General features: G+C 50.2%; 6 protein-coding genes across 6 annotated transcripts; 4 read left to right on the top strand and 2 right to left on the bottom strand.

Annotated features, from left to right (window-relative positions):
* Nucleotides 1–285: 285 nt before the first annotated feature.
* On the top strand, nucleotides 286–1845 carry YALI1_F34895g (uncharacterized protein; the record flags this gene model as incomplete). Its single annotated transcript, XM_505950.3, has 1 exon — nucleotides 286–1845. The coding sequence occupies one exon, from the start codon at nucleotides 286–288 to the stop codon at nucleotides 1843–1845; it is 1560 nt and encodes a 519-aa protein (XP_505950.1).
* A 398-nt stretch (nucleotides 1846–2243) lies between these two features.
* Nucleotides 2244–3542, bottom strand: YALI1_F34928g (uncharacterized protein; the record flags this gene model as incomplete). Its single annotated transcript, XM_505951.3, has 1 exon — nucleotides 2244–3542. The coding sequence occupies one exon, from the start codon at nucleotides 3540–3542 to the stop codon at nucleotides 2244–2246; it is 1299 nt and encodes a 432-aa protein (XP_505951.3).
* Nucleotides 3543–3994: 452 nt separating this feature from the next.
* YALI1_F34933g (uncharacterized protein) lies at nucleotides 3995–5686 on the top strand (the record flags this gene model as incomplete). The annotated part of the gene is made up of 1 exon (XM_505952.3): nucleotides 3995–5686. One exon carries the CDS (start codon nucleotides 3995–3997, stop codon nucleotides 5684–5686), a length of 1692 nt encoding a protein of 563 aa, XP_505952.1.
* A 1324-nt stretch (nucleotides 5687–7010) lies between these two features.
* YALI1_F34963g (uncharacterized protein) lies at nucleotides 7011–8402 on the top strand (the record flags this gene model as incomplete). The annotated part of the gene is made up of 1 exon (XM_505953.3): nucleotides 7011–8402. One exon carries the CDS (start codon nucleotides 7011–7013, stop codon nucleotides 8400–8402), a length of 1392 nt encoding a protein of 463 aa, XP_505953.3.
* Nucleotides 8403–8582: 180 nt separating this feature from the next.
* On the bottom strand, nucleotides 8583–11066 carry YALI1_F35003g (uncharacterized protein; the record flags this gene model as incomplete). Its single annotated transcript, XM_505954.3, has 1 exon — nucleotides 8583–11066. The coding sequence occupies one exon, from the start codon at nucleotides 11064–11066 to the stop codon at nucleotides 8583–8585; it is 2484 nt and encodes an 827-aa protein (XP_505954.2).
* A 1151-nt stretch (nucleotides 11067–12217) lies between these two features.
* Nucleotides 12218–12595, top strand: YALI1_F35015g (uncharacterized protein; the record flags this gene model as incomplete). The annotated part of the gene is made up of 2 exons (XM_068283490.1): nucleotides 12218–12349; nucleotides 12392–12595. 2 exons carry the CDS (start codon nucleotides 12218–12220, stop codon nucleotides 12593–12595), a joined length of 336 nt encoding a protein of 111 aa, XP_068139591.1.
* Between the last annotated feature and the right edge of the window lie 818 nt (nucleotides 12596–13413).

Raw genomic sequence — 13413 nt, forward strand, 5'->3', positions numbered from 1 at the left:
AGTAGAGAATTATGTATAACCTCTATTATCAACCGCCGGCTGTAGCCTTGTAACCACCCCCTGGTTGCTGTCCCAACAAAGCCCTCGCTTTTAGCTACTAGCACATGGATTCTGTCACGGGGTTTGCCACACTGATGCACTGTCAGTATAAACTATCAATCTTGTAGCAAGTCCCAACCCTCAGCGCCCCTACCATCGACATCCCTACAAGCGTTTGAAGCGACCGAGAAACGGGTGACTATTGCTCTCAAGTCACATTTGCCCTTCAGCTCTCACAACATCACCATGACAGACACAGACGAGTCGTCGCAATTCGACGAAGAGTCTTACCCCTCGGACGGGTCTCTGGACTACGACAGCGAGGACCAGGACATGGAAGACTCGCAGTTTTGGGAAGAAGATGAGGAAATGGAGCCCTCAAGCGACAACTTTGGCGCCATGTCTCACAGCGAGGCCATCCAAGTCGACCACACGGCTCTGGCTGCCAGCAGTCAACGGGTGCTGGAACCCGAAGATCTCCTCAAGGGCCAGGCAGCCGACGTGGCACGTGTTTCGGAACTCACGGCTCTGGAACCGTGGCGAGCAGAGCTGCTGCTATGGAAAGATGACTGGAAGGTGGACCATGTGATCACAAAGTACCTGGAGCAAGGCGAAAAGGTGCTGCGAGAAGCTGGCATGTTAAGTGACGATCCTGTGGAGTTTGTCATTTCTAAGCCTAGGCCCGATTTCATGTGCTTTCTGTGCTGCGACGAAGACAAGGCTACGTCATTCAAGCTGGCTTGTGGTCACGAATGTTGCACTGAATGCTACTCTCATTACCTGCGTGGAAAGATTCAGGAAAACGGCTCGCTGGATATCACCTGTCCCATGAACTGCAAAGAGATTGTACCCAAGCCTGCCGTCATGCTTCTGACTGACAAAAAGCTGCAAGCCAAGTATCAATCCACTCTGTGCACCCGGTATGTTCGTGCCCACAATGACATGAAATGGTGTCCCGCGCCAGACTGTGGCAAGGCCGTCAAGGCCAACATCTCCGTCACAGATGAATCCGTCATCCCCATTGCAGAGTGCAACTGTCACCAACAATTTTGTCTTGCCTGCAATATTGACGAAGACCATCTACCATGTCCTTGTAAGGTTGCAGCTCGATGGCTCGAAAAGCTGCGGGATGAGTCTGAAACCATGACGTGGATGTCTGTCAACACAAAGCCCTGTCCCAAGTGCACTAATCCCATTGAGAAGAATGGAGGATGCAACCACATCAACTGTACTCAGTGTGGCAACCACTTTTGCTGGGTGTGTTTAGGAGACTGGGCCAAACATGGCTCCTCAAACTATCAGTGCAACATGTACTCTCCCGAGCAGGCCGAGGAGGATCAGAAGAGCGTCAATGCTAAGCGAGAACAGCTTGACAGATATATGTTCTTTTACACGCGGTACAACAATCATCGAGACAGTGCCAAGCTGGACGAAAAGACGTACAAGAACATTACTAAGACAATGGAGACGCTGCAGAAGGAAGGCAAAATGACATGGCTGGAGTCGCGGTTCCTGCCATCGTCGTTCGAGATTCTCAGACAGTCTCGGCAGACGTTGCTGTGGACCTATGCGTTTGCATTTTTCTTGGACGCCCAGCCGGAGCGGGAAATCTTCCTCAAGAACCAGGAGGATCTTGAGCTGCACACCGAGGGGCTGTCAGAGCTGTTTGAGTACAAGTGGGACAGGATTCCGGGAGCCAAGGTCAACTTTCTGGACAAGTGCTCGTACCTCAAGTCCCGACGTCAGAAGCTTGTCGAGCATGTCATGAAGGGTATGGAGGAGCGCAACTGGAAGTTTTTGAACTGATCATGGGATTAAGCATTGAGATAACTGCAAATAGGAATAGCATATTTATTATTATCTGCACTGAACGAGGATGAATGGACCGTTCAGTTTTCGTAATGTGAACAATTTACTTATAGCGAGCTGAGGAAGAACGGGGCGGTTGTACGATACCATCGTACAAGCAGTAAACATGTATCTCTAGTTGTAGATATTACAGTACATACTGTATGATTAATCATGAAGAAAGTAAAAGTAGCCACTGCTGCGTACTACAAGGTATTGTACGCATGTACAGTATGTACATAGTGTACAAGTGTAAGTACAGTATGTACAGGATGTACCTATAGAATACCGACTGTGACAAGAACTTATTGCCATTAAATAATACATTCCATCTATACAATCTTAGTTCTAGTCCTTTACTTGAACCGCTTCTTTTCGACCAAATAGTCTCCTCCCTTCTCCTGCCACTCCTGTTTGCTGACCCACAGCTGATGGAACGATCCCAGGCTGCCCAAAACAGAACCGCCAATCCAAGCACCGTGTCGTCGCTCCTCCTGGTTGGAAGCAGCAGCAACTCGGACCTTAAGACCACTCAGGGCCTGGGTCACGTCCTTACTGACTCTATCACTGAGACCCTGAACCAGCGACCCTCCACCAGTGATAACAATGTTGTTAGCCAGGTGAGCCCTCACATCCACGTTGGAAGCGTTGATTGTGTCCACCACCATCTCACTGAGTCCCCGCGCAGTATCTGGCACAGTCTCTCCGTCAAAAGGGTACTCACTGGGCTTGAATAAGCTCTCAGAAGTAGACAGACGGTCTGCTCCGAAAGTTGTGCTGTAGCCCGTGGGGAACTCGAAGACCCGGTCGGCGGCTTCACCAGAGATTTCTGGAGTCAGGGGAACATCGTTCACCTGACACATGGAGTCCTTGAACTCAGAGAGAATACGAGACACCTGCAGATCAGTGAAGGAATGAGTGACGTTGGGAAGCTCCCGCTTGGTGAACACAGGTGGCTCACCCATCTCCACAGCCTTCTTGTTCTTAATCTCGAACCGAGGAGTGAGATCGATTCCTCGTGAAACAAGCACCTTTTTAATCTGTCTATCCAAATAGTCTCCAGCGTACTGTGACCGTCGCGCGGGCTTGTAAAGCACCAATCCATCAATGACAGGTGTCACAGAAGCCACTTCAGATCCTACATCCAGTACCAGTGCGTTTCCCTTTCCTGCAGCAAACGCAGAAGCCACAGCGTCCTTGACCAAGTACGATGCCGGGACCTCGAGGCTCTCGAACGCGATTTCAAGCGCCTTGAGCTTGTTGGCCTGCGTGTTCCAGCACGGCTCCGTCAGCATCAATGGGTGTGTCTTTGTGTCGGCATTGAGTCGAGCCAGCGAGTATTCCCAAATATTCTGCACCGCGTCCCAATCAGCCACAATCCCGTCGGTAAGAGGATGAAGCACCTCCATGTTGGGCAGTGGCAGATTGGCGGAGTCGCCAACCTTGTACTTGTTTAATTTTTTGGTTGTGTTGCTTGTATCGTCCTCCATCTCGACATCCTCGTCTGCCATCAGTCCACACTCTGTGGAAACCACCAGTTTGGGGGTATCTTCTCCGGCGTATCCGACTCGAGTGTACGACGACCCGGTGTCGATCACCAGGGTCGCCACCTCATCGCCTCCATACACCTGGGGGGCTGGAGCTGTTGTAGTCATGATGGGTGGTGTGTCGTCTTCAGATGGTAGTATGTATGGGGTACCAGTCTGTACGTGATATTTGATGGTGGAGAGTGTGACTGATCGTGCGTTCGAGTTTCGTTAATGCACGAAAATAACATTGGTTAGAGTTAATTAAGTCGAGGCCGAAACAAAAATTAACATGAGACTCAGTAGCACGAGACTACAGTTCGAAACGGCAACAAAAGGAGCAATTTCAAAGGCGAAAGCGCGAATATAATCTTCGAGACCGGCTGATCAAATATATTTCTCAAATCCCCACAATATCCCGTCTTGACAGTGACAAAACATTGTCCTCCATCCCAGGCACCTAGACAAACCTCCCAACAGGGTAAGGGCACCTGCACCCAATCAAAAGCCACCCTTGCTATTGCTGTTCCTCACCACACAAGGTCTGTACTGAACAGAAAAAAACCTCGACCAAACACACAATGATCAGAGCTACAGCCATGCACCGGTCAATTGTGCAGCGTCGCATGCTGAGCACCGCCTCTCGGCTCCAGCAGGCCGCCAAGCCCGCTACCGGCTCCACTGTTGGAACAGCCAATGGCGCCTCTGCTGCCTCGGGCAAGCCTCCCGGAGCCACCTTTGAGGGAGCCTCCAAGCAGAAGAAGAAGACTCACAAGTTCCGAAACTTTGTGCTGCTCTCCACCTTTGTCGGCGCCGGCGCCTTTGCCGGAGGTGTTTATTACTCCCTTCAGAACGACCAGTTCCAGAGCCTGTTTGTCGAGTACGTGCCCGCGGCCGAGCACGCCATCAACTACATTGAGGAGCAGCAGCTGCGATCCGGCCGACTCAAGATCGCGACTCCCACCTCCAAGCATGACGTTGACCAGTCCACCGTCCGAGTGCCCAAGTCCGGTGCTACCTGGCGAGCGGTCGACTCCACCGATGCTGCTACTTCTGCCAAGTCTGCATCTTCTCCCGCTGCCAACGTGGCCAAGGACGTCGCTTCCCCCGCTCCTGCTGCCACCGCCTCCCCTGTCTCTAGTGGTTCCCCCAAGACTGACAACACCACCGTGCCCGCTGTGCGACTGGCTAACGACTCTGACCCCGCCGTCAAGGCCGCCGTCCAGACCTTCAATGATCTGATCGCCGTGGCCCCCTCTGGTGCCGCCAAGCAGCTCTCCGCCAAGGTCTCCACCGTGGTCGACCAGCTGCAGCACAACGTGGCCCAGATCAAGTCTGAGGCCGCCGAGGAAGCTAAGAACTCCATCAACAAGCTCAACAGCGAGCTGGCCAAGCTCAAGGCTTCCACCGGCGAGGAAATCTCGTCTAAGGTGTCTGCCGCCGAGCAGCAGCTGCGAAACGAGTTTGCCGCTCTGCGAGCCCACTCTGAGAAGGTCTACCACGACCGTCTCCGAGTCGAGATTGAGGCCACCAAGTCCCTTGTTTCTTCTCACGCCAACAACCTGATTCAGGCCGTCGAGGCCGAGCGACAAAAGCAGTACGCCCAGGAGATTGCCGAGCGAGTCGAAACCGAGCGAGAGGGCCGTCTCTCCAAGCTCAAGGACCTCCAGACTTCCCTCACCCAGCTGCAGGACCTGGCTCTCAAGACCGAGCAGGCCGTTGACGCCTCCGGCCGAACCGCAGCTCTGCATCTTGCCATCGCTAAGCTCACCGGTGCTCTCAAGGGTTCCGAGCCCGTGGCCCTCGGCCCTTACGTCGAGTCCATCCGACGGGCTGCTGGTGACGATCCTCTGCTGCAGGCCGCTCTGGACTCTATTCCCGAGGTCGCTCAGACCGAGGGAGTTCTTACCCCTGCCCAGCTTACCATTCGATTCAAGCTGCTCGAGCCTGAGCTACGAAAGTCCTCTCTGGTTCCTGTTAACGCCGGTGTCGCCGGTCATCTGGGCTCCCTCATTTTCTCCTCTCTGCTGTTCAAGAAGAGCGGAGTGCCCAAGGGAGACGACGTCGAGAGTGTGCTTGCTCGAGCCAACATTGCTCTGGAGCAGGGCAAGCTATACGACGCCGTGGCTGAGGTCAACACTCTCAAGGGATGGCCCCGAAAGCTGGCCTCTGACTGGCTGGACGAGGGTCGACGACGAACCGAGATTGAGTTCCTCGCCGACGTCATTGCCGAGGAGGGCAAGCTGTACGGAGCTCTTTCTAGCAAGAAGTAGACGGAAGGGAAAATATACAATAGATTTTGATTATGACGGAAAGAGTGTATATATTAAGCGGGTGGGCAGACATGAACATTTGGAGAGCTTGTGCACATGCCCGTTGAATATGCGATGAAAGCTGACGCCCGATTGGTATGTAGGCCGGTCATAGCAGCGCAGTTCTAATGAATGCATAGCAACTGATCCAGTGGATGTTCATTACAGATACAGGTAATACTGTTGATGACTTTCAAGAGTCCCCATGATTGGCTCCTGCTGAAGAAAGTCAACTTGATTGAACATCATGTATCGTAGGAGAGCGATTTCGGCTCCAGAGACGAGACACTAAAGAACGAAAAGTGTCCCAGAGTGTAGTGCAGACCGAGAAGATTCAATTCAAGAGTCAATTCCAATAACCTGATCTGCCCATTGGTTCAGTCGACGTTACTTTTTTCACTCTGATGGCTTCTACATAAGATAGGTTCGGCGAGATTCGTTTCGCGCGTTGAAAGCTTGAGGCTATTATGTCGATGATCTCGAGATATCTTGTGAGCGAAGAAACATGCTGTACAGTAAATATAACCCTGAGCAGGTTCCCTAAAGTACAGGTATCTTAACAGTGAACTTTTTGAACTACTATAAACGTACTGTAGTCCGAGATACTGATACCTTTGATGTAACCATTGGTGATGGATAGGGTAATTTAATCAAGTCGACATGAAACAGTTTCAATCGGTACAACTTTCCCCCTAAAAATTGAAACCGACTTGTCCAAAAACTACATGTACTGAACTTGCTTCTCTGTTGCTTCTCTCAATATATTCATTGTGCTGTTCAAATGGCCATCTGAAGCCACCATACAACTACTCATACATACCATTGTTCTTCTGATAGAGAACCCTATTTATGATAAGTTGTAGCCATTGTTTTGATGGTCCCGAGGTGTCCCAAACAGCCACTCACCAGCCGTGTGTATTTCGATGCAGGGATAAACACTCGAGAAAACAGACAAAAATTAGAATTGAGAATCGCTCTCGGTACCGAAATACCTCATTTACCGACTAGCCGCAGTCTGAAGTTCGCCACCTTTCTAAGACATTCACCAAGCTTAAACGGGGCATAGGGCACTGAACAGAGGCGGGGAAGATGGTTAGAGGTCGCTGGTATGCTACATGTACTTTCTGGGCGATATTTTCAGCTTGAAACTGTTTGCTGACCTAAATAACCCCACCAACGATCTCTATTCCACCTCAACCACTGCCATCCATCTGCCCAGACATGTCGAAACCTTTGGAAGCTTCTGTAGTGCATCAATCATGCATCAGTATGCATACGAAACCCTATGATCGGGCATCTCCACACATATGACATCACATACACCATCTCTCTCTTGGAAGTACACAACCCAACACAATACCATTTCAGTCCACCAAAAATGTCGTCGAAAACAGCCTATGAAGATTTTCAGAGTGAGCCCCAGGATCCCCTGCTCTGTGACGCGCTAAAAATGTCACTCACCACGGCTCAGGCCTGGACTCAAATCGGTGGCATTTCGGCTGCAGATGATATCGCCACACATGTTCTCGATGGCTCTCTGGACGAGGCGAGTACTCTCAATCTGGCCGCAACGGTGTCCAATGGATACTTTTTGCTGCGACAATACATCACATCAGCTACCAAAGCCCCTAAATTGGTTAACTGGGCCACAACAACATATCCCGACACTGACGAACGAGGAAAGATGATATGCCGACGAATCCTCTTTCTGTGTTCGTCGGAGCGTATTGAGGGCTTGAATGTCGCCACCCTTGCCAAAGGCCTGGAACTGGGACTCACAGATCTGCAGGATCAGCTGGAGAAGAAGAAACAGGACAAGAACCTGCTTCTACAGCATCTGAGAGAAATCCTGTCGGGATTTGTCTGTCTCATTACAGTCTACAAGACAGTTCGAGAGGACCAGGAGAAACAGACAAGTGAAACTCTGAAACAGATTGTGCCTCATGTGCTCACTCTAGCCACTCAAAACCCAGAGCTTCTGTACCCCTGTATCCCCATTATCAGTTGTCGTCCTGATGTCGCAGTGGAGTCGCAGAAGCTGTTTGTGACGTATCTGGAGACGTTGGAGGTGCAACTCAAGCAGGTTTTGTGTGCCACCTATCCAGACATCACTGCCTTGGCTCAGCTACTCTATGGACTTGCTCCTCTGGTCCCTATCGTCACAACTGTCGATGGCGCAGAACCAGCCAGAGAGATCCTCTGTAGAGTTTTCTTGCCATCTGACGAAGACCGAAAGGAGGCCATTGGAAAGACCAAGAGTATTCCCAGCCGACTTCTCAAGGTGACAGAGGAGCCCGAGTTCCAGGACTGCAAGTTTCTGGTCAACGAGGCCCAATGGGTGCTGTGTGAAGAGAACAAGGACAAGTTCACAGATGCCATTGGCTTCGGCTATGCTGCGGGTTACCTTACTGGATTCGCCGCCTCTTCTGCCTCCACTGGACCTGCATCTAACTCTGGTTTTGGCTATGATAAAGTCACAGGACAGAAGCTGACACCTGAACTGCAAGAGCTGAAGAAGCTACAGGAACAAATCAGCGCAATGAGCCCTGAAGAGAAGGAACGGGAGGCCGAAAAACTCATGTACCTTTTTAACCGAATGAAGGAGTTGGGAATTGTCAACTTTGATCATCCCATGCGAGCTGCCCAGGAGAGTGGTCGTTTCGAGGAGCTGGATTAATCAAGTTGTCTGTGAACATAATATATTACCTATAACAATGACTAATTCTACTGTGCCCACATCAAAAACTTATTACTGCTTATTGTCGACATAAAGTACGAGCTATAATTGCCTATATACTATTTGTGTATCTGTACAGTTATCTTCTCAATCATGTATTCGTATTCATTGACTAATATGCTAATGGGTGTCCTTGTCTTTGAAAGCGCCAATCTCGTTGAGATGCTGGACCAGACGCTTATAATCGTGGAACATGGCGTCCACGTCGCCCAGAGTCAGCTCTGTGGAAGAGGTGGCTCCAACCACATTTTGCAGCGGAGGAGCAATATGGGGCATCATCTTGGGCATGAACTCGGTTTCGGACGTGCTGGAAATGCTAGTGCCTCGGGCCTCTCGGATAGGAGAGCCGGAGTTGGGCGACCGTGTGCTGTGGTTTGGTGTGGAGCTTCTGAAGTTGCGAATGACTCCGCCTAGTCGTCCAGACAGCGACGTGGGCTGCTCTGCGTCTTCCTCTGTCGCTAGGTGGTCCATGGAGATCGATCGGGGCACGTTTCCGGAGGTCGAGAGACGTCCGGAAGTGTTTGAAGCCACGGATTGCAGCGAATTTTGTGAGCCAGCGGTGGAAGACCGCTTTCGATTGCCCAGGCTACGCAGAATGCTATTGCTAGTGGAGTTGCCTCTATTTCGGCCGGAGGCAGCAGCGTCAGCCAGATTGAGCTCGGCACTGTGAGTGGAAGAAGCCGACGAGTTGTTCGAATGCTGCGACTGCTGTTCAGCCTCGAGTCCAGTGGCCTTACGCACTTCTTCGAGCGTCTGTTGCTGTGGCTGAGAAGAAAACTTGCCCATGAGGAACTTGTAGGACGTCTCCAGGGTGCCTCCCAGTGTCACCCGAATGCCGTTATCAGCCACATTGGAAACTGCACTTTGGGCATACTCTACCGTGTTCATGACACTAGTTCTTCGAGCGGCATTTGTGGGTCTGGTGGGTGTGTTATTGCCACTGGCGATCGAATGGCGCCGTGGAACTTGCCAGGGCTGAACCAGAGCGCTGATATCAATGTTGGGAGCCACGTTATCAAGGTCAATGCCAATCTCGTGGGGTAGCACACTTTCCAGGAACGTAATGGCTGCCTCAAAGTTAGTCAGACAATACAAGGATTCGCCCTGAAGACCAGAGCTTCGTCGGAATCGCTTGATGAACATGAGGTTGGCCCACAAATTGGGAGTTCGTTCGTTAACCAGAGTGTAAATGAGAGCTGGAAGCATGGAATCGGCATTGGTAGAAGCTGCGACAATAGACGTCAGAGTCTCCACAATGTTTTGTTGTGCCTGGACTAACTTCTCCAACTTTTCTCGGGGGGTGTGCGAGTTGTTCATCTCGAGAAGAATGTCTCCAGCAGGGCGCAGCATCTGCTTAAATTCGCTCTCTGAAATGTTGGGTCGTTTGTGTTTTTTGTTGGAAGAGTCTGGTTTCTCATGTTTTCCATTCTTTGGTTTTTCAGATTTGTCGGATTTCGAAGTTCCATCCTTCTGTGTTTCTGGAGTCTCCTTTTTGTTCTCAGTTTCTGGAATGTCGGTAGTGTTCTTATTCTCATCCTTGGTTGTAGTGAAGCCATCAACCTTCGAGTCTGTTTCTTTACCATCAACATCGAAGTCTGCAGTATCCTTATCCCCCTCCGAGTTCTCTGTATCCTTCTCTGGCTCTTCCTCTTTGATTTGATCCTTGATTTCCTCTCTCTTTCTGTCTTCCACCTCGTTGTCAGGAGTTACGCCACTCATCTTAAGTTCCAAATTGTCCATGCCCACTCCCACTTCACTGAGAGCTCTGATCCGGTCCCGCAGAAAGCTGTTGTGCGCCTTGTCGGACGAGATGGTCGACGACATGATGAACAGCTTATCGTAGACAGAATCGCACACCAGGTCCTCTGCCAGCTGGTCGTACACCCCCACCTGCACATCACGTGCCTCCCGTTGCTTCTTGCGGGCCGCCATCTCCTGGAACGTTTCCATCTGCTGATCCTTCGTCCTCTCCAGGGCTGCTTGTGCGCAGTACTGCGTGGCCTTTTCGTGAAACCGCGCGTAGAACTTGTGGAACAGGTCCGAGATTTCGTCGGGCTTTAGCGGCGTGGCATACTTGCGTTCCAGTAGAGACGTCAGAAACTCCTGGGTGTGGCGAAGAAGAGGCAACGGCAGCTGTGTAGCATCCAGACCTTGAGTAGACGGATCTTCTTCGTTGCTGTGTTGCTCTTCGGATGTGGTAGGCACCTTGTCCACACTCTTGTCATCCTCCGTGGGGCGAGTTTCTCCCTTGTCTTCCTCCGTGCCTTCAGTGCCGGTTGTGTGTGCTGATAGCAGGGCCGAAGAGCCACTGTCGTCGTCGTTGTCGTCCATTCGTACCATGCCTCGCTTGGTGGTGCGCGAGAGCAACGACTCGGAAAATTCAGACATGCTGTACAAGTAGTGCTGGTTTTTTCCGCAGGTTAGGATAGATGGGTGTGCTGTGCTGTGCAGGACACATTTAACCTTGTGATAGAGTTGCTGCGGTTTGGGTTGTTTAAAAAACAGGGAAAAATAGAGGGCGATAGACCGACTTTGAACGTGAAAATGGAGGGTGCCTGGGAGCCAAGTATTATTTTTGAACGTTGCTGACTCATGTAAACACATGTGCTTTATTCTGGCTACCTTTCAACGTCCTCTGAGCCGTATAACTCCTCCATATTACACACTGTTGAGGCTAAGCCACAAACCCAACTAGTTGTAGACCACGGCTTAGCATGACCATAGCATGACTAGCTGGACTAAAACTTCTGGCTAGGCTCATTTGGGTAAAGGTCAAATAGATGACCAATAGATGTCGATAGAGGTTTTTGTTTACAGTCTCCATCACCCATATAATATGTCGACTTTCCTTCCATGTCTTTTCCCTTGGCCCCACATTTCAGCTCGTGTCTTTAAATACCCTACACCCCTGTTTCACGCTGGGATGTCCATTCTAATCTGCTCCTTCATACTTGTGTTCACGTCTGCAGGGGACGTGAGAATGGGCGGCTTGTATTATGTGGGCGATAGGCACGGTAGAGACGGGGGAAAAGAGGAGATTTTGGATCTTATTTGGCATATTAGGGGTCCCTGAGGCCATGCCATAATCTTGGTGTATTTATTTCGCTCTAAACGACTTGCCATGGCCACGTTTCCAGGAGCTATTTGCTGGGGATTTTCACACCTGCATAGCTCTTTTTTCTCCCGACGTGCCAAAGTTCTATGCCACCTAAACCATGCCGTTATAACCGAGATAAGATAAACGCTATACTGTTGGGATGCATGACATCATGTGCGGTTAGAAGACGCAGAGGGGGCATGACATGGGAACATGAGAATGACAAGGAAGCGACACGGAAACGACACATGTGGAAGCTGGAAATGCAGATAAGAGCAATTGGTTGCAAAAAACTCGATATATATCCAGCCCACAGCTAATCGCAGACGGCTCATAGATCAAGTCCCGCTGAGACATGAGGTATTTGCTTAACTGCAACCATGTGTACAAATACCTTCAAGCTTGGGTCATCTGGATACCCATGAGGCTCCAATACTTCAAAATTAAGAGTCGGGCAGTTGAGGTATATGATAAGAGGGGTCTGAGCGAAATAACCCTCAACTAGCTACCGGCTGGCCGCCCCTAATCTATCCACACACTCCTCCACATGCTCCCCACACCAGCCTACCACCCCGAAATTAACCGTTGATCGCCTTTCTTATTCCCCATAGGGTTAGATCTAAGCCTCGACTATCTGGAGTTAAGTCGACGTGTTGGAATGGGAGTCTCCATTCCTCAGCTGAGCCTTTTCGGCACCCGTGAGAATGTGCGAGACTCTGTTTTCAACCCGCCAACGGCGAAACAGACGGTCATTGTGGACATCTCAGAGGCAAGCTTCTTTCAAGAGTGGGTACTCGAATAAGGAAGCTTTCGCTACTGTAGCTGCTCGTAGTGGGCTTTGTTGGACCGTGTCTCTCTTGAACGTCACAGTCACCAACAGTCAGTCAAGTTAAGTGCGTACGAGAGCTCCTCCAGCTACTGTAGAGTATCAGAGAACGACCACTGTAGAAGTGCTGGTGAAGCAACTTGTAATATAGCGGTGCCATCTCAACTTCATCCTTCTGTCAATCCTTTTAATCTGTACAAGTTGACTTAGCTGTGTGGTCAGCTTAAGACACCAACACTACTGCTTCTGAGGAGCCTAGACTACAACCCACCCCCTCACTAAATGCATAATTTGAACCAGCGGGTCCAGTAACTGGGCGTCTGGGCAGTTCCTCGATGCTGCAACTTGTCTGAACGTCTCCTTTCTTGAGATCACACGGCTGTTGAGGGACTCCTGGTAGCTAGTTTAGGAACTGATTTACGAATTATTAACAGCATGTAGTAGCCTACATTGTACCTGTACCTTACGAGTACTCGTATCCCCCGCTAACTACAATCTCTAGTAATCCTCAGTTTGACCTTGCCAGATGTCAAAGGAGGGGATGCCCATTGTAGTCACAGAGCGACCCATATTATTAGCAGGTATGTACTGTACCTTACTTCCACACGTATCATTATTGGGATGAAACACACCAATCTCACGGTAAATTACAGGTTCTCGTAATGTACTTGTACGGAACTGCTTTGTTATGTTGTAGGTCACGGTTTGGTCTTCAACTGTACAGCTCGTACTTCTAGAAAATAGTGCCTACAAGTAGTGCCTGCATGAACCTCATCAGGCAGAATTTTCATAAAATTGTTTCTGAGGGATATCAAAAGCAATTTCCCAGAAAGAAAAACTCGAATTAACTAAATCAAACCATGTGATATCCCCTACTAGCTCGATAGCCTCAACCTCCGATTCAACTGCTCAATATGATCTACTTCATGCAGACTCTTCTAGAACATACGAAGGACTTAATCTGCCTGCATGTGTGTCCAGAGGTAAGACATCACACGACACATTACACCGGATGACAGGTTAGTTCC

This window comes from Yarrowia lipolytica, chromosome 1F (genome assembly GCF_001761485.1).
Source record: "Yarrowia lipolytica chromosome 1F, complete sequence".
Lineage (NCBI taxonomy): Eukaryota > Fungi > Ascomycota > Dipodascomycetes > Dipodascales > Yarrowia > Yarrowia lipolytica.